General features: G+C 37.0%; 1 protein-coding gene across 1 annotated transcript in view; it reads left to right on the top strand.

Moving 5' to 3' along the window:
• Positions 1-26,582, top strand: part of OSBPL11 (oxysterol binding protein like 11) — an 83,216-nt gene that overhangs the window by 43,992 nt on the left and 12,642 nt on the right. Inside the window, exons 8-10 of the mRNA XM_007098284.3 lie at positions 4,474-4,614; positions 13,197-13,695; positions 16,968-17,154. Coding sequence (XP_007098346.2) covers positions 4,474-4,614; positions 13,197-13,695; positions 16,968-17,154 — 827 coding nt within the window. The remainder of the gene's footprint in view (positions 1-4,473; positions 4,615-13,196; positions 13,696-16,967; positions 17,155-26,582) is intronic.

Genomic DNA, 26,582 nt, shown 5'->3' with positions numbered 1-26,582 from the left:
ATACAAGCAAATTCTTCTTAAAAGAAGAACATGACACAGAAACTTCCAGAACTGGCCACAGCCTTGGCTTAACGAAGTGGGCAATGGCAACAGTGTGGGCAAGAGAGAAGAAAAAAAGTATGGAGTGCTTTTTGACCATTTCTAGAGTCAAAGCAGTTTTAGTCTTTATTAAGCTATCTAGTGTATGACAAGTCTAGTTAGGAATTAAGAGGAGACACAAAAAATTGAAAACATAGTTCTTTCACTGAAGAGATTTATAATCTACTTGGAGTCACAATAACGTATAGACATGAAACAAGGAGAGGAGAACGTGAAGCAGCATTTTTTTCCCTATCTTACTTGATATGGTTTAAGCTGTTGGGATGTGGGCATTCAGAGAAAGAAGAGAAGTATATTGAATAGAGTGGAGGGGAATGCTTTGGAGAGAAAGTAGAATTGGAATCAGGCTTTCAAAGAAGAAAGGATTTGAAGAGAAGAGGAGTAGTAGGGGATCTTGAGATGGAGGAATAACAGGAGCAGGGATACTAAAGCATATATGCTTATTGTGGTAAAAACTTGCCTGATGGTTTTAAAATCACGTCTTATCGTTGACACGTGGGCTAATAATTAACCACTTAGCTTCAATTTTCCCATCTGTAAGTCAGGAATGTTAATATAAGATTGTTATGAACATAAAATGAATTTAGCAGAGCACCTGGTTTATGGAAAATGATCACAGGGTGGTTGGATTTTACAAATCCAGGTGGCCATTCATGTTGCATTCTCTGGGGAGTGATAATCCCTAGAGCCACTATTCCATAGAATACAGTGTAAACTGTACCTCCAAGGAACATAAAAATCATGCAGGAGAATCTAGTCTTAATGTAATAGATGATAAAAATCATGAGCATGGGGTATGTTTAAGAAGATTGGTATATGGTAATGATCTAGAATTGAAGTGTGGATAGAAGGCTATGGAAGTAGAAATGAAGACAAATGAATAGGTAATGTGCATTTCAAACGAAAATCAGCTGGAGTTGGGATTGACTGGATGTAGGGTTGGATAAAGAATGACTCCCAAGTTTGTGAGCCTATATGACTAGATAGAATTGTGGTGCCATTCACAAAGTTAGGAAAACTAGGAAGAGTCTTTTGAGAGAAAAGTTTTGGTATGGTTTATGAACATGTTGAATTTGTAAAGATGTTATTTTTAAGTAATCCCTATGCCCCCCAGTGTGGGGCATGAACTCAAAACCCCAAGATCAAGAGTTGCAGGCTCTATTGACTGAGTGAGCCAGGTGCCCCTGAACATGTTGAATTTTATGTAAGAGAAGGATATATGATTTAAACATATATAAAAAGCAGTTAAAAATAATGAAACCAAAGCTTTGGAGAGAAATCAGGACTAGAGATATAATTTGTAAGTGAAAATTAGAAACTATAAGTCCTTTAGTCCAACATATTCATTCTTCTCAATGAGAATACAAAGCATGTTGGGGATCAGGATAGAGGCATAAGTTAAAGATGGGACTCAAAGGTGGGCAGGAGAGCATTGCTATATTTCCAAATCTTTTGAAATAGTGAGTAGACCAGATATATCACCTAGTGTAAGTAGAAAAAAAAATAAGTGCATAGATATTATTTTTAATTACACAAGACACTAGACTCAAGCATACCAGAATAGACCTGCATTTTCTAAAAATTTCATACATGCCTTCTTTGAAATATGAGTGTTAATGCAAGCTGGAGGCAGACATATGGTAGTGGAAATTTTGCTGTCGTGTGATGGAAGAAATAAACCCTGGTGAGGCCAGAATGAAGCCCACAGTTCCTTTGTGCCCAAGTCAGAAATCAGAAGGACAAAGATGGGGTTAATATGACTTTTGTGGAATATTGGGGTTTCCCTTTGCTATGCAGTCTCCAAATATTATGAATTCCTAGAAACTTAGTAGCTCTTGCCACTGTCTGCAAACCGTTCTGCGTTTGTAGGGATTTTACACATTTGAGCACATTCATTTGAATTTGGTAAAGCTTTTCTCTTAAGCGTTTCTTTTCTTTTTTTATGTTTATTTATTTATTTTGAGAGAAAGGGGGGAGAGAGAGAAAGGGAGAGAGAGAATGGGGGAGGGGCAGAGAGGGAGGGAGAGAGAGAATCTTGCAGACTCTGCACTGTCAGCAGAGCCCAGCATGGGGTTCCATCTCATGAACTGTGAGATAAGACCTGAGCGGAAATCAAGAGTCAGGCACTCAACTGACTGAGCCACCCAGGTGCCCCTAAGCTTTTCTTTAAGAAAGGCATGATGATCTCTAAGAAGAGACATTTCAAGAAGAAAGGAGAGCTTCCAAATTCTGCCATTCACACCAAGATTTAGAATCAACAATTAATTAATAGAATTCCTCTTTTTTTCTATTCCAATGAATATGACTATTTTTATAAAAACAATAAAAACTGTACTATTTTAAATAGATTTTCTACCAGATTATGTTTTATTTCTTTAATATTATTTTCACTGGAGGAGGTTCCAAAACACAATGTCAACTTTGTAATATATAGTAATGTTAAGATTATGTTTGCATTATTATTCTGTGTCCTAGGTTCTGACCCTAAACATAATGGTACCTCTTCAGAGGGTTGGAGAACATTATTTAATCAAGACCTAATAGAGTTTTTCTCAACATTTCTCAAATTAGTAATTATATTTGGTGTCCATATGTAGAGACGTGGATGATCAACTTTTCCCCGTTGTATACTGAATAAACTTTCCTAAGTGTACTTAAACTTCATTAGACTATATTTTGCAACTGATTTTAGGATAGACAATAGGAAGTACTTCCTGACAGACTTGCCATTGTAAAGGGGAATTTAGAAAGCCTTTGGGATCTCTCCTTAAGGTTGTAAAAGTAGAAGTAATTCTGAAATATACAAACAGTAGTTGTCTGTGTGGTCTTAACATGAATGAACTAGACTTTTAATTAAATTATCAGAATTTGAGCTGATAGATTTCCTTGGTAAAAGGGATGAGGAAAAAGGAGAAAAACAAAGGCAAAAGAATGGCCAGAAACCCATTATTCTTTAATTCTGTTGCTATGTTTTGTATTTTGTTTTTAATAATTTTTAACATCTGAGAACATTAAGTTCTTGATTTTATGCCTGATTAAGATTGGTTTTTGCCTAGCTACAGAGGACAGATGGGCTTCTTATTTAATAGGATTTGATTATATGAAGAGAAAATTAAAGGCTTGAGACATTATCAAAATCATATTCTTTTTCGGGACGCCTGGGTGGCTCAGTCGGTTGAGCATCTGACTTCGGCTCAGGTCATGATCTCACGGTCTGTGAGTTTAAGCCTGCTTCGGATTCTGTGTCTCCCTCTTTCTCTGCCCCTCCCCCGCTCATGCTCTGTCTCTCTGTCAAAAATAAATAAAACATTTAAAAAAATTCTTTAAAAATCATATTCTTTTAAAAATCTTCGTAACTTAAAATCTATAATATCAAAGCTGTCTTGCACAAAGGTACTAAAAAGAGTACCACTGAGAGAGATGGGAACTGCCCCTCCCCACATAAACATGAGAAATGAACATGATAAGATTCTGTAGAATCTTGGAATTTGAAACTATTACTTATTGTTTAAATAGGAATAAGAAATTCAGTTTCTCTTAAATGATTATCTGAAACTAAGACCCTATTGAAATGAAAGTAAACATTTTCAGTTTTTCAAGAGGTTGATTGAGTGATTGAAGAGCTGTGCAGAGAACCTTTTTGTGGCATTAAGACTGCATGAATAACTGTAAGGTCTCTATACCTGCACCTAGGATTCTCTTCAGCCCCCAAGTTTCTTCCTGACAATTCCAAGAATGAATGAATATGGAAAGATACATTATAGTAGTCAGACTTGACATGTACAGTGACTTTTCAATTTTACTTGTATAATTTTAGCTTTAAAAAAGGGCAAATATTTTATTCTCAAAGCATCTTCAACTTAAATTATAGGTAGTGGTAGTGCCCCCAAACAGGTGGTCCAAGCTTGCAAAGCCTGAGATTCAGATGAGACATTCTTCACTCTTTTTGAAAAAGAGTGTTTATAAAATATATGTATCTCATATATTATTTTTGTGGCAAAACCACATTATGTTTAATGTAAACGATAATGGGCTTATTGAATGAAATCTATTCCATGGCTAAGTGATGAAGTTATATTTTTAGAAAGATTTTTGCTTGTTCTCAGATTCATTTAGGCCGAATATAAATGTTTTCAAGTTTGACATACACTTTTATTTATTTATTTTTTTAGTGTGGCTGTGAATTCTGTCCTTTAATTAGCATTTCTATCTGTTGTGTGCAAAGCTTGCTGCTTAATCCAATTTCTCTTTTGAAAAGAAAGAAAACACAAGAGTCTTCTTGCACAAAAAAACAGTGACAGAAAGAGACTTTTATTCTTCATGGATATTAATAAGCACTTATAACGTTAGACTTTTGCTTTGTTTTACATCAAGGAACCTGAAGAAATAAATGCAGATGATGAGGTAGAGGATACATGTGACAACAAGGAGGATGACCTGGGAGCTGTGGAAGAGCAACGTAGTGTTATCCTACATCTGTTGTCACAGCTTAAGCTGGGCATGGACTTAACAAGAGTAAGTAATGGGGTAAACTGGCTGTGGAGATCAGTAGGTCAGGACTATACCTGTAAGTGTTAATGTTGTCAGGGCTTTTTATTTTTTATGAATTGGTTTTTTAGTCTCTCTCTCTCTTTTTTTTTTTTTTAAGATTTTATTTTTTAAGTAGTTTTTCTACTTGATGGGGGGCTCAAACTTATAGCCCCAAGATCTATGGACTGGGTTTCTTAGTCTTTTGATCAAAATTTCTTATTTCATAAAAAATGTGCCTTATCTTGTACAGCAGGAAGTCATATAGCAAGTAAACACCTCTAATCTTATTTCTGTACAAATGACAGAGGTCCGTTGGTATACAGAACTGGAAAACTGAAAGAAAAGGATGTAATCCCAGAAAACCATGAAAGGCTTTGACCACTTCTTCTTTACTCTTACTTTCCTTTTTGGATCGTACATTTTGGGTGTTATCTATAACAAGGGTCAACAAACATCTTTGTAAAGGGGTCGATAATAAATATTTTCAGCTATGTGGACACTGGTCTCTGTTGGAACTACTGAGCTCTGCCTTTATAGTATGAAAGCAGCCATAGATAATATGTTGGACTGGGCATGGCTGTGTTCCAACAAAACTTTATTTATAAAAACACAGGCCAGATTTTCCCCAAAGGCCATACTTTGCAGTCCTCTGGTCTGTAGCCTTGCTTACTTAAAAAAAATTTTTTTAGGTTTATTTATTTTTGAGAGAGAGAGAGAGACACAGAGTGTGATCAGGGGAGGGGCAGAGACAGAGGGTGACAAAGAATCCGAAGCAGGCTCCTGGCTCTGAGCTGTCAGCACAGAGACCGATGCGGGGCTTGAATCCATGAACCATGAAATCATGACCTGATCCGAATTCAGACACTTAGCCGACTGAGCCATTCAGACACCCCATAGCCTTGCTTACTTTAAAAGTGTGGTCTGAATTAACTGATGTGGAAATTCTTTGACAATGTACTCATATATCAAATCATCACAATGTACACTTTAAATATCTTAACAATTTTATTTGTCAATTATACCTTAGTAAAACTAGAAAAAAACATTGTTGTCTGAAGACCAGTAACATCTCCATTGCCTGAGAACTTGTTAGAAGTACAGAATCTCAGCCCCCAACGCCAAACTTAGAGGACCAGATCTACATTTTAATAAGATCCCCCATGTGGTTCATATATACATTAAAGTTTGAGAAACACTATGGTTTTTAGTTTTGGTCCAGTCTTTTCCATTTCTAGTTTATCTAATTAGTGTGTCTTCATTTGTTTTAGCAATCTATGAAGTTAATTTAAAAAGCGAATTAGGGCATCTGGGTGGCTCAGTTGGTTGAGCATCCAATTTTGGCTCCGGTCATGGTCTCACAGTTCATGGGTTTGAACCCTACATCGGGCTCATTCTATCAGCCTGTCAGCGCAGAGCCTACTTCGGATTCTCTGTCCCCATCTCTCTGCCCCTCCCCCACTTTCTCTCTCCTCTCTCTCTCTCTCTCTCTCTCTCAAAAAATAAATAAAACATTTTTAAAAATTATAAAAAGCATCGGCTGAGCATCTGACTCTTGATTTCAGCTCAAGTCATGATCCAAGGGTTGTGGGATTGAACCCCACCTTGGGCTCCATGCTAAGCATGGAGATTGCTTAAGATTCTCTCTCTCCCTCTCCCTCCGCCCCTCCCTTATGCTCTCACATGCATGCGCACCCTCTCTGTCTAAAAATAATAAACAATAAAATAAAAAGCAAATTAGACTCAAAACCTATATACGTCAAATATTACTACTACGGGATTATGTACTTTGAATTATTACTGACACTACTTTGCATTAGTATGGGATTTCAGAATTGACTTTAGGAGCTATAGTTCAAATTAAGGATTTTGATGCCATTGAAGGTAATGAAAGTATAGATTAAAAGTAACCCAGGGGCACCTGGGTGGCTCAGTAGGTTGAGCATCCAACTTCAGCTCAGGTCATGATCTTGTGGTTCAAGGGCTCAAGCCCCACATCTGGCTCACTGCTGCCACCACAGAGCCTGCTTCAGATCCTCCGTCCCCTTCTCTCTCTGCTCTCCCTCCCTCTCTCTCCCTCTCCCTCTCTCTCAAAAATAATAGATAAACATTAAAAACAAATATTTTATTTTTAATTATTTTTTGAGAGACAGAGACAGAATGTGAGCAAGAGAGAGGCAGAGAGAGAGGGAGTCACAGAATCTGAAGCAGGCTCCAGGCTCCAGGCTCTGAGCTGCCAGCACAGAGCCCGACGCGGGGCTCGAACTCCTGAACCGTGAGATCACAACGACCTGAGCCAAAGTCAGACACCTAACTAACTGAGCCACCCAGGGGCCCCTAAAAACAAATCTTAAAAAAAAATAAAAAATAAAAAATAACCTAAATAAGGGGCACCTGGGTGGCTCAGTCAGTTGGAGTGTCCAACTCTTGATTTTGGCTCAGGTCATGATCTCAGGGTCCTGGGATTGAGACCTGCATCAGGCTCCACACTGGGCATGGAGCCTGCTTAAGGTTTTCTCTCTTTCTCTTTTCCTCTGCCCCTCTCCCCTGCTTGCGCCACTTTCTCTCTCTAAAAACAAATGGGTGCCCGGGTGGCTCATTCGGTTCAGCCACTGACTCTTGATTTTGGCTTAGGTGCAGATCTCACGGTTTGTGGGTTCAAGCCCTGCATCGAGCTCTGCGCTATCACAGTGCTGCTTAGGATTCTCTCTCTCTCTCTCTCTCTCTCTCTCTCTCTCTCTCTTCCCCTCTGTCTTCTCTCTCTGTCCCTCCCGTGTGCTCTCTCAAAAAAAAAAAAAAAAAACTTAAAAAAATTTAAAAACAAAAAACAACAAAAAAAGTAACTTAAAATCTAACTTAAATAGAAAGCATTTTGCCTTTAGCATTTACTTTGAAGCATATCAAAATCAAAACATTTTTTTCTTTACTTAGACTTGTAGTGATTACAGGAAAGTTTAAAAAGAAGTGGATTGGGGGGCGCCTGGGTGGCTCAGTCGGTTAAGCGTCCGACTTCGGCTCAGGTCACGATCTCGCGGTCCGTGAGTTCGAGCCCCGCGTCGGGCTCTGGGCTGATGGCTCGGAGCCTGGAGCCTGCTTCCGATTCTGTGTCTCCCTCTCTCTCTGCCCCTTCCCCGTTCATGCTCTGTCTCTCTCTGTCTCAAAAATAAATAAAAAACATTAAAAAAATTTTTTTTAAAAAGAAGTGGATTGAATTAAAAACCCAAGAAGCAAACATTTTAGGAATTATTAAAGAAACTCATTAACCTTTCTTCTTTCATCTAACCTTAATATTTCATCTGGGTATCTTTTCTATTCTGGAAATATTTTCATTTTAGTGCTTTAAAAAAGACTATTAGTTGTAAAATCAGTTAGAATGCATAATGAGGGGCACCTGGGTGGCTCGGACAGTTAAGTGTCTACCTTCAGCTCAGATCACGATCTCACGGTTCATGAGTTTGAGCCCCACATTGGGCTCTGTGCTGACAGTGCAGAGCCTGCTTGGGATTCTCTCTCTCCCCTCTCTGTCTCTGTCCCTCCTCTGCTTGTGCTCTCTCTCTCAAAATAAATAAACTTAAAAAAAATATTTTTTAATGCATAATGATATGAAAGGTTTGTTTGGTTATTCTTGGTGTTTGCTGTCCCTTAGTAGATTTAGGTTTATAAGGTGTAAGAACAGTATAGGGGTTTATGAGGATAAGAACATTTGAAAAGAATGTGCTGTGGTAATAATCCAGATGCTAAAGCTCTCTCTAAGCATGATGACTATACATGATAACTATATATAATATTGTTTCCCCACACTTGTTCCTTGTTAATTAAAGATATAAATACATATACATAGCATTTATATATAAAATCATTAACATTAACCAACTATGAATTAACAAACATTCACATAACATTGAAAAGAATGGTATTTTTGAGCAACGTTTAAAAATGTGGTGTCTAAACTATAGTCACATCTACCACCTTCTTTCTAACAATAACATTGATAGAACAAATATTTTTTGAGCCCCCTTTATATTCAGACACTGTGGTAGGTGCTGGGACTATAGCAACATGTGGGTCCAAGTCTGCATGTTGTGAATAAGTAATAACTGTTCATTTTGTTCCTTTTTAAATAATATTATGAATTCGGTATAATTATACAGTTTACAGAAAATTTTGGAAAATAAAGGAAAAAAAAATCTCCTATGATTTTATCACTCTAACAACAACACTAAGTTTTTAGAATCCCTTCCAATCTTTCTTCATATATGTAGTTTATTTCCAATTTTGTTACATTTCCTTTTTTCAGTTAATACTCTCTTTGTGAAATATACAAATAGTCTTTTGTGGGTATAAAGGACAGTTCAAAGGACAATAGTGAAATGAATACGCGTGTACTTACGTCTCAGATAACAGGTTGTGGAATGGCCAAAACTTGGAAGCTCTCGGAGGGCCCTTCCTAATTGTAGTCCCCTACTGTTTCCTAGATGTAGCCGCTTACTTGACTTTCATATTAATCATCTCCCTATTTTTTTTTTATAGTTTTACCACCTGTAAAAGTATCCCATAACAATGTTATATAATTTAGGAAAAAATGAATAGCCAGCACAAGCTTAGCTATATGAGGGCTCTTTCCCATTCATAGGAGAGGGCTCCCAGGAGAGGATAAGGTAAACAGAGTCCCCGGCTTCAGCTTCTTATAAATTATTGAGAAATTTTAGAAGAGCCCTTTATGAAGAAATGAGAAGGCAAAGTTCTGAATAAGTCCTGTGAAATATATGGCTCACAGAGTTAAAGCATTTGGTGTGAGCCAGATACTGGACATTCAGCAGAAATGTGGGCAGAGGGAAGAATCTGCTCAGTGTTTTCCACTGCTAAGCAAGGGTCATCCACTGTGACCCACCTCCAACTCTCAGAGGTAGATTGTAGCCAGAACATGTCTTTGGGTGAAGTGAATATCTTCAGCCAATCCAGACAGGAGGGCATGGAAAGGAGAGTTGGTACTTCAGCAGATGCCCACCGCAAGCCAAATACAGATGCAGATGGGACCAGTTTCCCTAGAGCATTCATTCTGTCCTCAGGTTTCAAAAGTTGGTGACAGTGGCAGCATGGAGCACGTGGCTAACAGTCTTCCATATGTCTGTCTCTTGAATCACACCACTCTGATGTGGACCAGTTTCCCTGTGTCTGCTGTACAGCTTTCTTCCTGGGATGTCCTTTCATTGTCCTCCTGTGCTAGGTCTATTTCCCGTATTCCTTCTTGTTTGGTTGCCTCTCATTTTAGTGAAGCACATCTTCCTTTAACCTCAGAAAAAGGTCTGTGGGAGGCAAAGTGTGAAAATGTATGTTTGAAATGTCTATTTTGCCCTCATATTTGATTGCGAGTTTGTATAGAATTTCTAACTTGCAACTAATTTTCCTTTAGAATATTGCCTCCTTGCTACAGGATTCTGGCAAAAAGACTGAAGTCATTCCAGTTTGTCATCTTATGTAACTTGTTTTGTTTGTTTTTCTATCTGAAATTTAGAATCTTTCCCTTGTCCCCAGAAGTCTGAAATTTCACAGTGACATGTCTTGATATAGGAGTCTTTTTTTTTTATCCATCATCTTTGGGCATTTGGTGAGCCTTTGCAGTATGACAACTCATATATTTCAGTTCTCTAAAATTTTCTTGAATTTTTTCAGTGATGACTTTGTCTTCTCCATTCCTGTTCTCTCTGAAATCTTTTTTTTTTTTTTTAATGTTTATTCATCTTAGAGACAGACAGAGCGTGAGTGGGGGAGGATCAGAGAGAGAGGAAGACACAGAATCCAAAGCAGGCTCCAGGCTCTGAGCTGTTACCATAGAGCCCGATGCAGGGCTTGAATTCGTGAGCCGTGAGATCATGACCTGAGCCGAAGTCAGATGCTTAACCTTAAGACTGAGCCACTCAGGCGCCCTTGAAACTTCTCTTGATTTTTAATTTTTGTTACCATGTTTTAAAATTTTTGAATTTTGTTTTTCAAAAAGCATCCTTGTTTCATGTATCTGATATCTTTTCAAGTCTCTGACGATATTAATCATTATTTTTAAGGTTTCCCCCTCTCCCTTCAGAGAGGTTTCTGTTTCTTCCAAGTCTGTTTCTTTATCTTGGTCTTTGTATTCTTAGTTAGAGACTTTCTCAGAGATCTAGAATTTCTTGGATTTCTGTTCATGATTAAGTGTAGGGAAGCTAAAAACCTGATTTTAAGTTTCGAATGTATAGGTGGAGCCTATGCTTTTCAGCGTCAAGTAATCTGGATTTGCTGGGGAACCTAGTGTTAGCATCATTAGATTTTTCCCTCTAGGGTTAGTGAAAGCATTCTTCTGATCTCCTGGTTGGTGGGCAGAGCAACTAGGAGTGTGGAGGAGAAGAGGACTAGGTGGGAGAGGATCTCAGCATCTAACATTTAATTCATATAGGGTTCCTTCCTACCCCTTTTATCAGTATGGTATCCGTTCTCTTGGAAGCCCCTGGTGTTCCCCAAACTAGAGAATAAGCCACCTTGTTTCATTCTGGAGAGACTAAACTTCCAGACCTTGGCTGAGGTGCAGGAAGAACAGTTAACAACACTGTAGAATTGGGGAGGGGATTTAAGGATCCAGTTGTTTTGCACATAGATTTCACTCAGTCATCATTATTTTAGCATTCATGTTAACCCTCGGATCCAGAGGTACCTGATGCTGTCAGTTCCAGTTCTTGAACCCTCTCCGGAATCTATAAACCCCTAGCTTTCTAGTTAACAACTCCCAAAATGTTGTTGCTCTTTTCTGCTTTTCTGGTGTGTGGGTTTGTCTTTATATGAAAATATTTAATATAATTTTAATGGATTTCAGTAGAAAGTGTAGTTAAGATGTATATATTCAATCCACCATGAGATGAACCTGAAACATTGGTATCTTTTGTATTCCTGTATCGTCTTCAAAACCATCTTTTTAAATGATACAGTAGTTCATCACGTGAAAGTTCTGTATTTAAGTTCTCTAAACCACTGTTAAAAGCATAGCTTTTAATTTTGTTTTTGCATTTCTTTTTCTTGATTCATATTGTTTCCTAAGGCTAAATTTCTAGAAGAATACTTACTAGGCTAAATGGATACAAACATCTTTGGGCTCTTGAAAAATATTGCAGCATTGCTTTTTCAGTTTGTTGAACCAGTTTGTCGTGCCTCTCCAATTCTGCTCTAAAGAAAACTTATCTTTCTTACAGTTACCTGGCTTTAGGTGTCACTAGTTCCCTCCTTTTGTTTTTGTTTTTGTTTTTGTTTTTGTTTTTGTTTTTGTGGGTTTTTGTGGGGTTTTTGGTGAAAAAATTTAGATTTAGATTTAGCCACCTGGATTCAGTTTAGGTGATCCCAATTTTGTTGGCAACATCCATAGTCAGGAGCCAGTTGAACATATGCCTTCTTATCTCCCTAGGACCTGATCAAAACATTGACCTTGACCTCCTCAGTGTCATAGAGCTTCCTCATAGCCTTTTGATCGGGTGCTTGTTGGCCTTGACATCCACAGTGAACAAGTGTGTCGTTGTCTTCTGTTTTATTCGTGGCTGACTGGGTAGTTAGGGGGAACTTGATGATGGCATAGTGGTCAAGCTTGTTTCTCCTGGGGGCACTCTTTTGAAGATATTTGTGCTGCCTTCAGAGATATAGTGTCTTGGTCCGTTGGAAGGTAGGTGACATGCGGATCTTTTTTGTTTGTGACTGTGAATACCTTTCAGCACTGCTTTCTTGGCCTTCAGAGCCTTTGCTTTGGCCCCTGCTTTGGGAGGTACAGAGCCTTCCTTCTTTACCTTTGACACCATCTTTGTAAAAGGCAAAAGTTCCCTTCTTGGGGGATGCCTGGCTGGCTCAGTTGGTAGAGCTATGGGACTCTTGATCTCCAGGTTGTGAGTTCAAGCCCCATATTGGGTGTGAAGCCTACTTAAAAACAAAATGAAACAAAACAACAACAACAAAACAAGTTCCCTTCTTAAAATTAAGTGTAAGTTAGAATTTTTGCTTGGGTCAGTGATCTCGAGTCTGTTTATTTTCAGGGAATGGCATTTATTGCCTCTTCTCATATCTCATATCTTGTTCAGTCAGCCACAATTTATTTTGAAAGCAGAAAAGGAAAAAAAAAAAGCATGGATAGCATTTACTTTGAGTTTTACCACCATTTCCCTGATGATACTTTTAGCCAGTCTAGGAGTTTGAGGATTTTTTAAAAAATTTCTTCTACCTGACCTTCTTGGTGTTTAATCTTAACTTGACTTTCATTTCCTTTTAAGTGTGCTTATTTTTTATAAATTTTTTTAAGATTTTATTTTTTTAACTAATCTCTTCACCCAACATGGGGTTCGAACTCACAGCCCCAAGATCAAGAGTCTCACGCTCTTCAGACTGAGCCAGCCAGGTGCCCCAAGCATCCTTATTTTTTAATGAGAGCAAATATTTTTGTGACTTTGTTTTTAATGCTCATCTAGAATAAAGTGTTTTCAGAAAGGTAAGAATAGTTATCTACAGATATGCACATGGATTAAAATTTCCCACTTTGGTTGATAATTTTGTTGTTGTTATTTTAGGTGGTGCTTCCTACATTTATCCTAGAGAAGCGTTCCTTGCTGGAAATGTATGCAGACTTTATGTCTCATCCAGACCTATTCATAGCCATTACTAATGGAGCCACAGCTGAGGATAGAATGATTCGTTTTGTTGAGTACTACCTTACCTCATTTCATGAAGGCCGGAAAGGAGCCATTGCTAAGAAACCGTACAATCCTATCATTGGAGAAACATTTCACTGTTCCTGGAGGATGCCAAAAAGCGAGATTGCATCCACTGTTATCAGCAGCTCTTCTACCCAGGCAGTCACAAATCATGCTCCTCTATCAGAGGAGGCTTTGAGCCAGGCGGGACCAGACTGTTATACAGTCAGATTTGTTGCTGAGCAGGTTTCCCATCATCCTCCAGTCTCAGGATTTTATGCAGAATGTGCAGAGAGGAAGATGTGTGTAAATGCACATGTCTGGACTAAGAGCAAATTCTTAGGCATGTCGATAGGCGTAACAATGGTTGGAGAAGGTAAGTAGGAAAACTATCCTCCAATTTTTAATATCTAACTATAATCTTAAATTTGGGGAAGCTTAGATAAATATTACAATTCTGAAATGATGTGTACTACTTCTAATTTTTAGTTGTTCCAGAATGGTGGGGGAGGGGAGGCTCATATTTATGGACAAATATAAATTATCTTTTTAAAAATTTTCCCTGGTTTTAAATATAAAATATTCTTATTGTAGAATATATGGGAAACTGAGAAAAATATCAAGGAGAAAATAAAGTTTCTCTAAACCCTCCATCCAGAGAGGGATAAATTTAGCTAGCATTTTGTATTTTTTTAATTGTGTATATGTTCATACTTTTATTTCTCTTTTGTAAAATTGGGATTTGTTCTGTCTGTAGTTTTCTGTCCTGCTTTTTTGTACTAAATAATCATTTTCCCATGTCATTGATAATCTTTAAAACATGTTTATTGACTATAATATCCTATGAAATGAGATATTTACCATCTTATATTTAACCATTTCCTTTATTTGGGCATTGTATTTCTGTATTTCCATTATTATAAAAAGCACTAAAGGAATATATTATAGATAAAGATTTATCTACATCTTTTATATTTCCTAAGGAGGTATGCATAAGATATTTTAAAATACATTGCCAGACTTTAATTCCACTTCAGCAAAGGTTATGAAAAAATAATTTAAGGTAATACCCCAAAACCAACAACATCACAAAGTCTCCACAGAAATCATTGCAGAGTTCATGAAACTATAATGGCAGAAAAAACCCTACCATTTTAACGTTAAAGGAAAACTCTTGTTTCCTGAATAATTTGTTCAGAATGTAAACTTGCAATGTAAGCATGGTATAATTAAGCCTGTGATGCTAACATTTTGAGACTTTGTCACTGCAGCTGTGAAGAAAATACTTTATCCCCCTTTTCAGTTTTCCCCATTTTTAAAATCTTTTGTGATGTGAGTCTTACCAATTTCCAAATGTTTTAAGTTAATCAAAACTTTTATAACATTAGAAAATACTCATGTTTTATTAATTAAAATGTTTGCCACCTTCAGTTATAAACTTCGTCACATTTGTTCTCAGATCTTCATGAATCAATTTATTTATTTTATAGATGAAAAAAGTCTAGAGGTGATGATACATATTCAAGGTCATAAAAGTTAAGGCCTAGCCAGGTTTAGAACGTCATCCTTTAACATTCTCTCTGAAAGGACAGTTAGTTCTTACCAGTTCATTTGGCAGAAAGAATCTGGTAATGGTGGCCTCTCCAAGAAAGGAAATACTTCAGGAAATTAGGAAAAGCATTAATATCTTGACCTTGCACTAATCATGAAGGTAGTACAAAACAGGTAATTTTTGTTATTTAAGTGCTGATTATATATTTATGGATTACCTTTTAGAAATTAAATTTCTATCAGTAACCTCAATAGAAAGTAAGTGAAATCAGGGAATGGGACACAACAATTTATTTTGCTCCTATTATGGACCATGGTTTATATTTATTTGTTGGGGGAAATTCCATGTAATGATTAAGTAAGTGAGGTTTTAGAATTCTGTTAACTAGTTTATTATCATATACATTCAAAACTGTATATTGCTTCAGATTTTAAATTCTACAGTGTGTGATACTAATGCTAAATATATCCTTGGGAATCAGATCATAAACCCAGGTTATATGATGACATATTTTTAGAAAAGTAATAACATCTTTTCCATCTTAAAATGAATCAGCAGTTATTATTAAACACTTACGTATATTCAAGGATATTGTCTATATGTCTTCTGACAGCTCCCATTATATATATAATGTATTACATCCAGAACCATTCCACAGCCAGAACCAAGCCATAAATGGCTTGATAATTCTTAATTTATTGTTGCCCTTTGTGAAGACTATAAAGGTAATACAAGAAAATAGTGCATATTACTTTATGTAAAGTAAACTGCTTTAGAATCTCAATTTGTCTCTTTGCTTATCCTAAAAATTACCTATATTAGAATATTTATAACTCTTGCCCTTATTTGTGAACATTAAAAACAGAGTACTTAATGAGCTTTCATTAAGAGAGAGATGCCATTAGGGGTGCCTGGGTGTCTCAGTTGGCTAAGCACCTGACTCTTGATTTCAGCTCAGGTCATGATCTCATGGTTCGTGAGTTCGAGCCCTACATCAGAAGCCCTTGGGATTCTGAACTCTCTCCTTCTCTTCTTCTCTCAAAGTAAATAAATAAACTTAGAAAGAGAGATACCATTAGAGTTCAGACTAGTAGTACATGTTCAGTTAAGTATTTATTCTAGTGGTGACCCAGGTAAGGAGCTTGGGTTAGTAATGTAGCTCAGATATCCTTAGTGTCCCTTAATTATCTAGTATAAATTGATTATTAATTAATGTAATTTCTCTTCTTATTATATATATGTTTTTAATTTTTTTTTAATGTTTATTTTTGAGAGAGAGAGAGAGACAAAGTGCAAGCAGGAGAGGGGCAGAGAGAGAGAGGGAGACACAGAATCTGAAGCAGGCTCCAGGCTCTGAGCTGTCAGCAGAAAGCCCAATATGGGGCTCAAACCCACAAACTGTGAGATCATGACCTGAGTCAAAGTTGGACACTTAACCGACTGAGCCACCCAGGCTCCCCTCTCTTATATTTTTTGTTAAAAAATCATCCTTAGTATGGCATTACTTAATATAAAACTAACCCCATTAGAATAGTATTTGCTTGAAAACTGTCACTTCTATATCTTATAGCCTAATACTTCAGAATTTGGCAGACAGAGTTATTATTATGACCATATTTTTATGATAGAATTAGTTTTTTTCTTCCTAATATACATAGGATGAAGAATGCTTTTTTTTCCCATTAAACTGTCTGAGACTTAAGTTCTATAACTACAGCATTAGACATTTATGTATTACTGAAAAAGTTATTAATGCTAATGATCAGACCATAACATGATGCAGTATTAACATGTTCTGAAAATCTGACCTAAGAGTCTATTAGAGGGAAATCTTGATCTATTTCCACTGTAACATTTTCTGGTTCTGTGAACACCAAAGAGATAGCAAAGTTATAATAAAAGTAACCTTGATTCACTATTACCAGGAATGTTATCAAATACAATTTTAAGTGAAGTTAGTTTAATCCAAAGTTGAATGAAAATTAACCACAATAATGTTCATTTACTAGGTTTGAGAAAAAAATAATATGGGTATTTTATAACTGTTTTTTTTTTTTTTTTAAAGATGTTAACCACCTTCATGTTTTCACCTTCAGGTATTCTCAGTCTATTGGAGCATGGAGAAGAGTATACATTTTCTCTACCTTGTGCATATGCCCGATCAATTTTAACTGTTCCTTGGGTAGAACTTGGTGGCAAAGTCAGTGTCAACTGTGCAAAAACTGGGTATTCAGCCAGCATCACTTTTCATACTAAGCCGTTTTATGGTGGCAAACTGCACCGGTAAGAACATTTTAATGTTACCTGGCTCTTACTGTATGAGTTTGAACTTGTATTATAACTCCTTATTCTTTTTCTGTTTTGTTTTATGTTAATGGAGTTAGAGTTTTATTTGTGTTTATTTTTTCAAGGCATTCTGGACATCCTGATCTAGTTTTAAAAATAGTGACAGATCTATCTACTTTTTAAAATTTTTTTTTAAAAGTTTGTTTCTTTTGGAGAGAGAGAGGGACAGAGCGTGAGCAGGGAAGGGGCAGAGAGAGAGAGGGAGAGGGAGACAGAGCCTGACACGGGGCTTGAACTCACGAACTGTGAGCAGATCTATCCACTCTTATAAAAATTTCCTGGTTAAGTAGCTAAGGAGAAGTAGAATAGAATTACTAACAAATGAACTTGCAGTCTGTGGCCCAATTTCTGCCTTTAAGGAGGTTCAGACTAGACCCAGGCCTCAGTGAAGGCAGTTATTGGTACAAATTAGCATGAAAATGTATCTAATCATACAAAATAGTTCAAGAAGCACAATGATGGAAGCCAGTGTTTTTAGGTACTAATACTGTGAATGGTGGCTTTGTTCTGCTTCCATCCAGGAAATGGCCAGTTCTTATATTCCCTTCTGGCCTTCTCTCAGTCTCTTCAGCACTGGTCCAGATCATCCAAATCACATGAAGACAAGTTATCTAATAGAATCTTCAAAAGGGATACTGTCTCCCATGTGGGTGATGAGTATTGAGGAGGGCACCTTTTGGGATGAGCACTGGGTGTTGTATGGAAACCAATTTGCAATAAATTTCATATATTGAAAAAAAAAAAGAAAAAAAACCAAAAGGATACTGTCTCTTTTCCTTAAGCCCTTGATATTCATTTATTTTTTTTAATGTTTATTTATTTTTGAAGGAAAGACAGAGCATGAGTGAGGTAAGAGCAGAGAGAGAGAGGGAGATACAGAATCCGAAGCGAGTTCCAGGCTCTGAGCTGTCAGCACAGAGCCTGACAAGAAACTCAAACTCACAAGCCTTGAGATTGGACGCTTAACCGACTGAGCCACCCAGGCACCCCCCTTGGTATCTATTCTAACTGTCCCTAAAGTAGGGTTAGTTTTCTCTGTCTATAAACTCTTTATCGAAAAATACATACCTTGTTGATGATTTTCACAAAGTGAAAATTTGAGCATTTTGATCTAGACATGGAACATTACCAGCATCCTAGAGATCCTCCTCATGCCCTCTTACAGTTATACACACACACACACACACACACACACACACACACACGCACACACACACACACACCACTTACACCCCTTCTTCCTAGGGTAGCCACTTTCCTGACTTCTAATACCATTGATTAGTCTGGCCTGTTTTTGAAATCTATATAATAATGAAATCATACACTATGTGTTCTTTCATATTTCTCTTTTTGCTGAACATTATGCTTTTGAGATTCATCCATATGTAGCATAGTTCATTCTCCTCACTGAGGATTGTATTACATTGCATGACTGTCACAATTCACTTATTCATTCTAATGTTGATGGGCATTTGAGTAGTTTGCAATTTGGGGCCATTATAAATGGTGCTACTAGAACATTGTGTAGTGAATATATGTATGAATTTCTGTTGGATAGATACCCAAAGGAGAATTGCTGAGTCATAGGGGATGGAAGTTGAACTTGAGTAGGTGCTGCCAAACAGTTTTCTTAAGTGATTATTACCAAAGCACACTCCCTGCAGCCATGTTTGAGACTTTCAATTGCATATAGCAATTTTACTTTTTCATTCTTAGACAACTGGTACTTAACAATTTTAGAAGTGGAAAGAAAGATTGATCGGTCCCCAGACATTGAATGGCCCTTTATAAATGTTTCAAACACTAAATATTTCAAAACACTAAAGCAGAGAATTAAAACACACACATACACACACACATTACCCAAACATAACCACTAGACATTGTCAGAATGGTCACCTCTTATCCTTAGAGAAGGTAATAATATGGTTAATACTTTGCTCTATGCACTTCTACTTAACTTCTCCCATCATAGTAATCACAGGATTCGAACCTTACAACCAGCAAGGGCTTTAGAAGTCACAAGACCAACATTTATTACGTGCATATATCCCTTTGCAACACGCCTGATAACTGATTTGTTCAGTCTGTGTTGAAACATCGTTAGTACAGAACTCACAGTGCATGAGGCAAGCAGTCCCTTCGGACTCCTCTTATTTCTATGAAGTTAGAGCTGAAATGGATATCCCTATAACATTCTTGCCTTGGTGAAAGTATTCCTCAGTGTATATGCTTGAGTAGAATGCTTAGGGGAAAACAACTACAGTGATAAATCTTCCAAAGCCAGCACTGTTTATTGTCAGTGACACTGATACATTTCTTAGTGGCATGTCATTTTTTTCATAAGTATTATTTTCTGGATAAGGAGACATGGAGCAATTTTAATTGTCTTTTTTGCAAACTATTTTTGGTCTCTGAAACTTCATTCTGAGAGTTTATGTGTATGTGCATATATGTGTGCATGTGCATATATGTGCATGTATACCTGTATGTGTGTTATTTGAAATCCTACAGGACTCATATTACCTGTAAAAACATTTAAAAAAATTTTTTAATGTTTATTTTTGAGAGAGAGAGAGACAGAGCACAAGCAGAGGAGGGGCAAAGAGAGAGAGAGACACAGAATCTGAAGCAGGCTCCAGGCTCTGAGCTGTCAGCACAGAGCCCAATGTGGGGCTTGAACTCACGGACTGAAAGATCATGACCTGAGCTGAAATCAGGTGCTTAACCAACTGAGCCACCCAGGTGCCCCTAAAAACATTAAAAAAAAAAAAAAAAAAAAAAAAAGTTATTTATACACAAAGTTATTTTCTTGATTGGTTGGTCTAATTTCCCCAACATGGCTGTAAGCTTTTTGACAGAACTATACTGTTTTGGGCCTTCCATTGCATCTGTACAGTGCTGTGTACATAGTGATCTGTAAATATTCGTGCAATTTTATTTGGAAATATGATTGAGCATGAGTTTCTCTCTTCTTGGAGATAGAATCTAGTTCACTCTGTCAAATCATACCTATTCCCAATGATCCTTTAATACATTACTGGTTAACTTTTTAGATAGGAACTCTTAGGTCTGAGTTTTTTAGAGCTTCACTCAGTTGATATCCCCTTTCCTCCTCTAGGACAGCCCAGCAGAGGTTTGAAAATAGCTCTTGCAGGCTGTCTTCATTTTTCTCTTCTTTGAGTTTAACATCTTTATTTAACAATCATTTTCAAAGACATGAAAAACTAAGAAAGTAGTTTTGGTGTTAGTATATTCTACTCAATGCCAGATAGTTGATAGTAACTGAAATGAAAATACTAGAGACCCAGGTAGGAGTAAATCAGTAGATATTTTAACATTAGTACCAGATGCTAGGGCAGTGGGGATCAGTCTGTCAGGAGATACTGAGGCTTATAAACACCAACATACACAGAAAGTTGTATTGGAATTTGGATCTAAACTATAAAATTGAACCCGGGTCATAATTTTTTTTACTTTCAATTAAGTATGTTTATTTATATTCCTGTTCAATCCTTGCCTTTTGAATATATCTTTTAACTTTGATATAAGAATACAGTATATTATTTTGCTGGCAAATCTGATCCTTATTTTGAAGGCAGTGGGGGAGTCAATTAAAATTTTAAGCATGGAAATAGTAAATAAGCATGTTATTTAATTATTTTTATCTTTTATTTTGAAATCATTTCAAACCTACAGAAGAGTTGTACAAACTCTCATATATCCTTGGCCTAGTTGCTAGCATTTTGCCTCATTAGCTTTATCAAAGTCTTTTTCTCTCTCTATATATACTTCTTATTATTCCTGAAACATTTGAGAGTTAAACATCTGTGTTAAAGGTATGTTAGTCTGAATTTCCTAAGAACAAGGAAATTCTCTCCTACACTCACAGAACAGTTGTCAAATTCAAGAAATACAATACTGTTATCTGATATATAGTCCGTATTAAATTTTGTTAATTTTCCAAATAATCAGCAATATTTTTTCTCCTGAAAAATCTTGCATTCATGTCAATGTTACATCCCTTTAGTCTTCTGGAATATTTCCTTAGCTTTTCTTTGTCTCTTACAACATTTTTTTGTAGACTACAGGGCAATTTTATAGAATGCCTGATGATTCGTTTTTGTTTTGTTTGTTTTAGGTTCAGGTTACATATTTTTGACGAGAATACATTATAAGTAATTTTGTTTCTGGAAGTGATATATTTTAAGTATTTATTTTTTAAAACACCTGTCTGGTGGCAGATGAAGAATGAACTGGAGGGTAAAGGGAGTGAAGAGAGAGTAGAAGAAAGGAGGCCAGACAGACATGCAGAGGTGACCCTTCAAGGAGTAACTAACAGGATGTAGAGGATCAGGGGCATCTAAGATAGCTTTGGATGACATCCTAGTTATTTACTACCAGTTAATGAACTTCTCTAAAACGTAAGTGCTTAAAACAGCAATTTATTATCTTTCACAGTTCTGTGGACTGACTAGGTTCAGCTGGGTGATTCTCTCATTGTGTTTTTCATGTTGTTACAGTTGGATATTGGTTGAGGCTTCAGCCATCTAAGGGCTTGACCTAGCTAGATATCCAAGGTAGCTCACTCAAGTGGGAGGCAGCAGATCTGGCTGTTGACCAGGATCACAGCTGAGGCTGTCATTCAGAGGACCCTCATGTGGCCTTTCTGTGTGACTGGGGCTTCTTCCACCTTGGCAGCTGGATTCCTAGAGGAAGCATCTAATAGCATTTTAAAAGACTTACTGGCTTTTGATACCTGGTTTTCATATTTTGATTTCTTGAAGACCCCTAAAAATTTCAAATAGATATTCTCATTTTTGTTAATGGTCAGTCATCATATTTACTCTTTTGCTTGTTTCAATCTCTTACTTAAATTGGCTTCTTTTCCCCCTTCATATTCTTTACCTGTCTACGATGCCACATTCATTTGATTTTTCTGTCACTTGGAAGTACTACCCTTTTCTCTAACAGTCTCTTTCTCTCCTTTGCATGCATATATACATTCTGTCCATAATTCTTGAGGGATACTTTTAGCTGACTCTGAAGTTTCCTAATTTTTTCCATTCTGATCTCTCTCAAGACTGGTGGTTTCACCTAATTTCTCATTTAAAAGATTCCTATTAGAAACATATCTCTCTACTGTTGATACAATATTATAATGAAGGCTTTCTTTCATGCCTTCCTCCTTAGACAGCCTAGTTTTTTACTGCTATCTGCTATCAGAGCAGACACATTATCTGCTGTCTGCATTTGATATAAATATATTATCTTCCACTTGTCTTCCCTTACTCCCTCATTTTCCACAACTCTCTCCAATGCAGCCAAGTGAGCCTACTTAACTATTCCGCATGCCCATGTCCTCTCCTAATCAGATTTTCCACACTCACTTTAAGATGATGATGATCATATAAATCATCCTAAAGCTAAGTCAGAATTATCAATATAGATAAATAGACATAGCATTCTATCTATCTATCTATCTATCTAGTGGTATGATATTAAGATGACATGAACTGTCTGCTAAGTGACATACTTTTCTGCATGCAGGAGATACAGAATAGAAAGAAAGACCATCTCTGCCTTCAAGAAGCTTTCAGTGTAGTATTAGAATCCAGCACCCTATCTTTGGAAACCATTTGTAAAGCTTTTAGGGAAAATGTCATATATAATAGACAGTTAAAAACAGTCTATTATTATAATAATCATAGCATTGGAAAGGAGATTAGATAATTACTATACCTGAAAATAAAAAAATTTTTATAGTTTACTTATTTATTTTGAGGGAGAGAGAGAATCCCAGGTAGGCCCTGTGCTGACAGCATGGATGGGCTCAATCCCATGAACCATGAGATCACGACCAGAGGCGAAATCAAGAGTCAGATGCTTAACTGACTGAGCTACCCAGGCACCCCTGAAAATAAAATTTGATTCTGACTCATATGTTGAAGTAAAAAAAAGAAACATGATGTTCAACATATATCTCATTGTCTGATAAAGGAAGCCTATCACTTTTTCGAGAAAAGACAAACTATTTTCCTGGTATTAAATTTTAAAGGGATGTGTTGCAGGTATCCTTATATAGTGGCATTTAGAAACATAATAGTGTCTTCTTCAGTAGTTCTGCATAAAATGTAATTATCCTTCAGGTAAGCATTTCAGATATATATCAATAAAACCCAAAGCTAAAGTCTTAACTTTCAATCAATAAAAACTTTTTTTTTTTTTTAAGATTTTTTTTGTTTGTTTTTAAGTAATCTTTATACCCAATATGGGGCTCAAATTCACAATCCTGAGATCAAGAGTTGCATGCTCCACCAACTGAGCTAGCCTGGCACCCCCAGTCAATAAAAACTTTGTATATGAAGCCAAGTTAATATATTCAATGATTTTCTGGTATTCCAAGTAGCTGTAGAGCTAGAGTCTAGACCACATAAAAGGCTAACTTGATATCATGTTTTTAGAAAGTGAGAGAACAAATGCCTTATCAGTTATCAATCATCCTCACTTTAGAGATGAATAGGATAATAACTTAAGATGTAGCTTTTTGCTTAGTATCTTAAGGACCATATTCAATGTTATTGGTTGACACAAGATCTAGATCTACATGCTTTATATATTTAGATAGTCATTTACTTATTGTCTGTAATTGCTTTCATGCAACAGTGACAGAGTTAAGCAGTTGTGACAGAGACAGTCTGACCTGCAAATCCTGATAATTTACTTCCCAGTCCTTTACAGAAGAACTTTGCCAACCCTGCATTAGGCCGTTATGAAGAATTATAAGCAGAATGAGGCAAGGCCCTTCTTCCTCCTTGTGTTGCTTTTGCATATTTCTCATGCAAAGGAATGGAAATGGCCCACCTCTCGTATGTGTAATTCTTGTTCCCTGCCCCAGTTCTCTTCGTGCCGCTCTTACCATGTAGCTGCACTAACTGACAACACCCCAGCATGAACAAGGACCTAGGGTTTGCTATTTGTTGAATGGAAAGGCATGTGAGGGAGATCATGATAACTTGAGAGATTGTGCTATGGGAGTTACAGATCAAGTGAGGACCAGATTATGGTCCCTTAATTCTCAGAACATAGTTCTGAGGGTGTTTGGGTGGTTTAGTCTGTTAATGATCTTGTGGTTTGTGAGTTCGGGCCCCGTGTTGGGCTCTGCACTGACAGTGACAGTGTTGGGAGTGACAGCCTCTCTCCTTCCTCTCTGCCCCTCCCTCACTTGCTCTCCCGCCCCCTTCAAAATAAACAAATTAAAAAAAAAAATCTATCTATCTATCTATCTATCTATCTGTCTATCTATCTCATTCTGGGTATGTATGGATGGAAAAGAGAAGAGATAAGTGTTCTGTGTCATCTCCTCATATCCTGTTTGGTTGGAAACAAATTTCCAAAGAAGGGAACAGTGTTGGCAAGTGGGATCAGAGAGGAAACATGGACATCACAAGAAATATTCAGTCAGGCAAGAAGCCCTTAGCAGTAGAATTATTTAAATTTATATACGGTTAAACCTTGGATTGCGAGTAACTTGTTCTGTGAGTGTTCTGCAAGCGAGCAAACATTTCTAATAAATTTTAACTTGATAAATGAGTGATGTCTTGCAATACGAGTGGTACATGATGCCGAATGTCACACGATCACAACTGAGCCAATGGTTCTTTCTTGCTTGCTGTGGAATTGTGGTGATCGTCTCGCATGTTCAGGTGCTCGGTCTCAGGCTGTAGTGTTTGGCAGAAATCAGTGATTTTCAGAATGTTGGAAGGTGCCCACAACTGGCATTAGTGTATTTTTTGTCACTTCAAACCACCTATGGACAGTCCTTTGCTTTTCCATACAAGAATAAGCTTAGGAATGCTTTGCTTCATTCTAGGTCAGGCTGCCTGCAGATATAGACCCTTTCCTCTGCTGCCTTATTGCCAGTTGGATTAAATACAATATATGGCAAGAGTTTATTAATACTATACTGTAGTCAACATCCATGCAAGCATATACAATGGCCCTGATGCAGAAAAAGATTCCATTGAGCCAATACATAACAGTGATTCCATTAGTGATAGTGAAAGTCCTGCACAATAACCCTCCTCTCTCTTATCTCCCTCACACAAGCCATGAAGGTTTTTAAAGATAAGTACAGGTTAATGTGTTTATTTTTCTTTATATTTTGTATTTTCTTAATTATTTTGTGTTCTATTACAGTATTGTAATCACTTTTGTATGAATATTTTTGGGTTGTGGAACAAATCATCTGAGTTTCCATTATTTCTTACGGGGAAATTCGCTTTGATATACAAGTGCTTTGGATTATAAGCATGTTTCCAGAACGAATTATGCTCGCAAGCCAAGGTTTTATTATACTTTGAAATATAACTGAGTTCCCACCTCTATTGTAATCAGGCACACTTGTAGTCATGGTGTTCTTTGTATCTAGTGAGCTAGAGTTATGCCTAACTTTTGATTTTGGATATTTGGTTTGCTGTTGGTTTCCAAACCTCTCTTACCTTAATCTCCAAAATCTGGTTCATTGATCATTTGCTTTTTGGCCCCTATATCTCTGCCTTGAGTTCTGAGTTTGCAGACCTTTAATTAACTTAGCCTGTTTGAAAGCTATGGGCGCCCTAAATTCTGCTGTGTCTTTCTGGTTCTTAGGTTCTTGGCTTATACCTGACAACTGCTACTTAGGGTTCCTGTAGCCTGAACCTCTGGGCTTTGGTCCTGTGGATTGCTTTTGAATCCAGATAAACCGCAATCACTGATGCACTGATTAGACCCTAACACTTGCCCACTGTTCTCTAAGTTCTGAACCTCTATCTTATCTGACCCTGTTGTTTCTTGTGTCCTACAGTGAACACAAAACACTTCATTAAAAATAATTAGACCTGTTTATTCCGATCTTCATTTGAACTGCATCCTGTCTGTTGATACACTGGCCAGATAACTCTTCATTAAACTTTCAACAGTAGTGTTTGAGTTCTCTCTGAGTTCTGTGTCAATGATGATAATTTTTGTATACTGGTACTCTTTTAATTTTTCTGTTTTGGCAAGAGAATATTAAAATTTTTAATTTATTTTTTCTATTTTTCAACCTCTTATTGGTTTAGCTGGTTTCTATATTTAATTTAAAGTTAGGCTTATGTGATTTTATACAAAATCAACATACCCAGAAATTCAAATATAGGGACCTCAAACTTTTTTTTTTAATGTGTATTTATTTTTTTGAGAGAGGGAGGGAGACACAGAATCCCTCTCTCATGTTTTTGAGAGAGACAGACAGAGTGTGAGTGGGCAGTGAGAGAGAGACACACACACACACAGAATCTGAAGCAGGCTCCAGGCTCTGAGCTGTCAGCACAGAGGCCGACACG

Source organism: Panthera tigris, chromosome C2 (assembly GCF_018350195.1).
Source record: "Panthera tigris isolate Pti1 chromosome C2, P.tigris_Pti1_mat1.1, whole genome shotgun sequence".
NCBI lineage: Eukaryota > Metazoa > Chordata > Mammalia > Carnivora > Felidae > Panthera > Panthera tigris.
The sequence above is the reverse complement of the archived record's forward strand: the minus strand, read 5'-3'. Positions and strand labels throughout refer to the sequence as shown.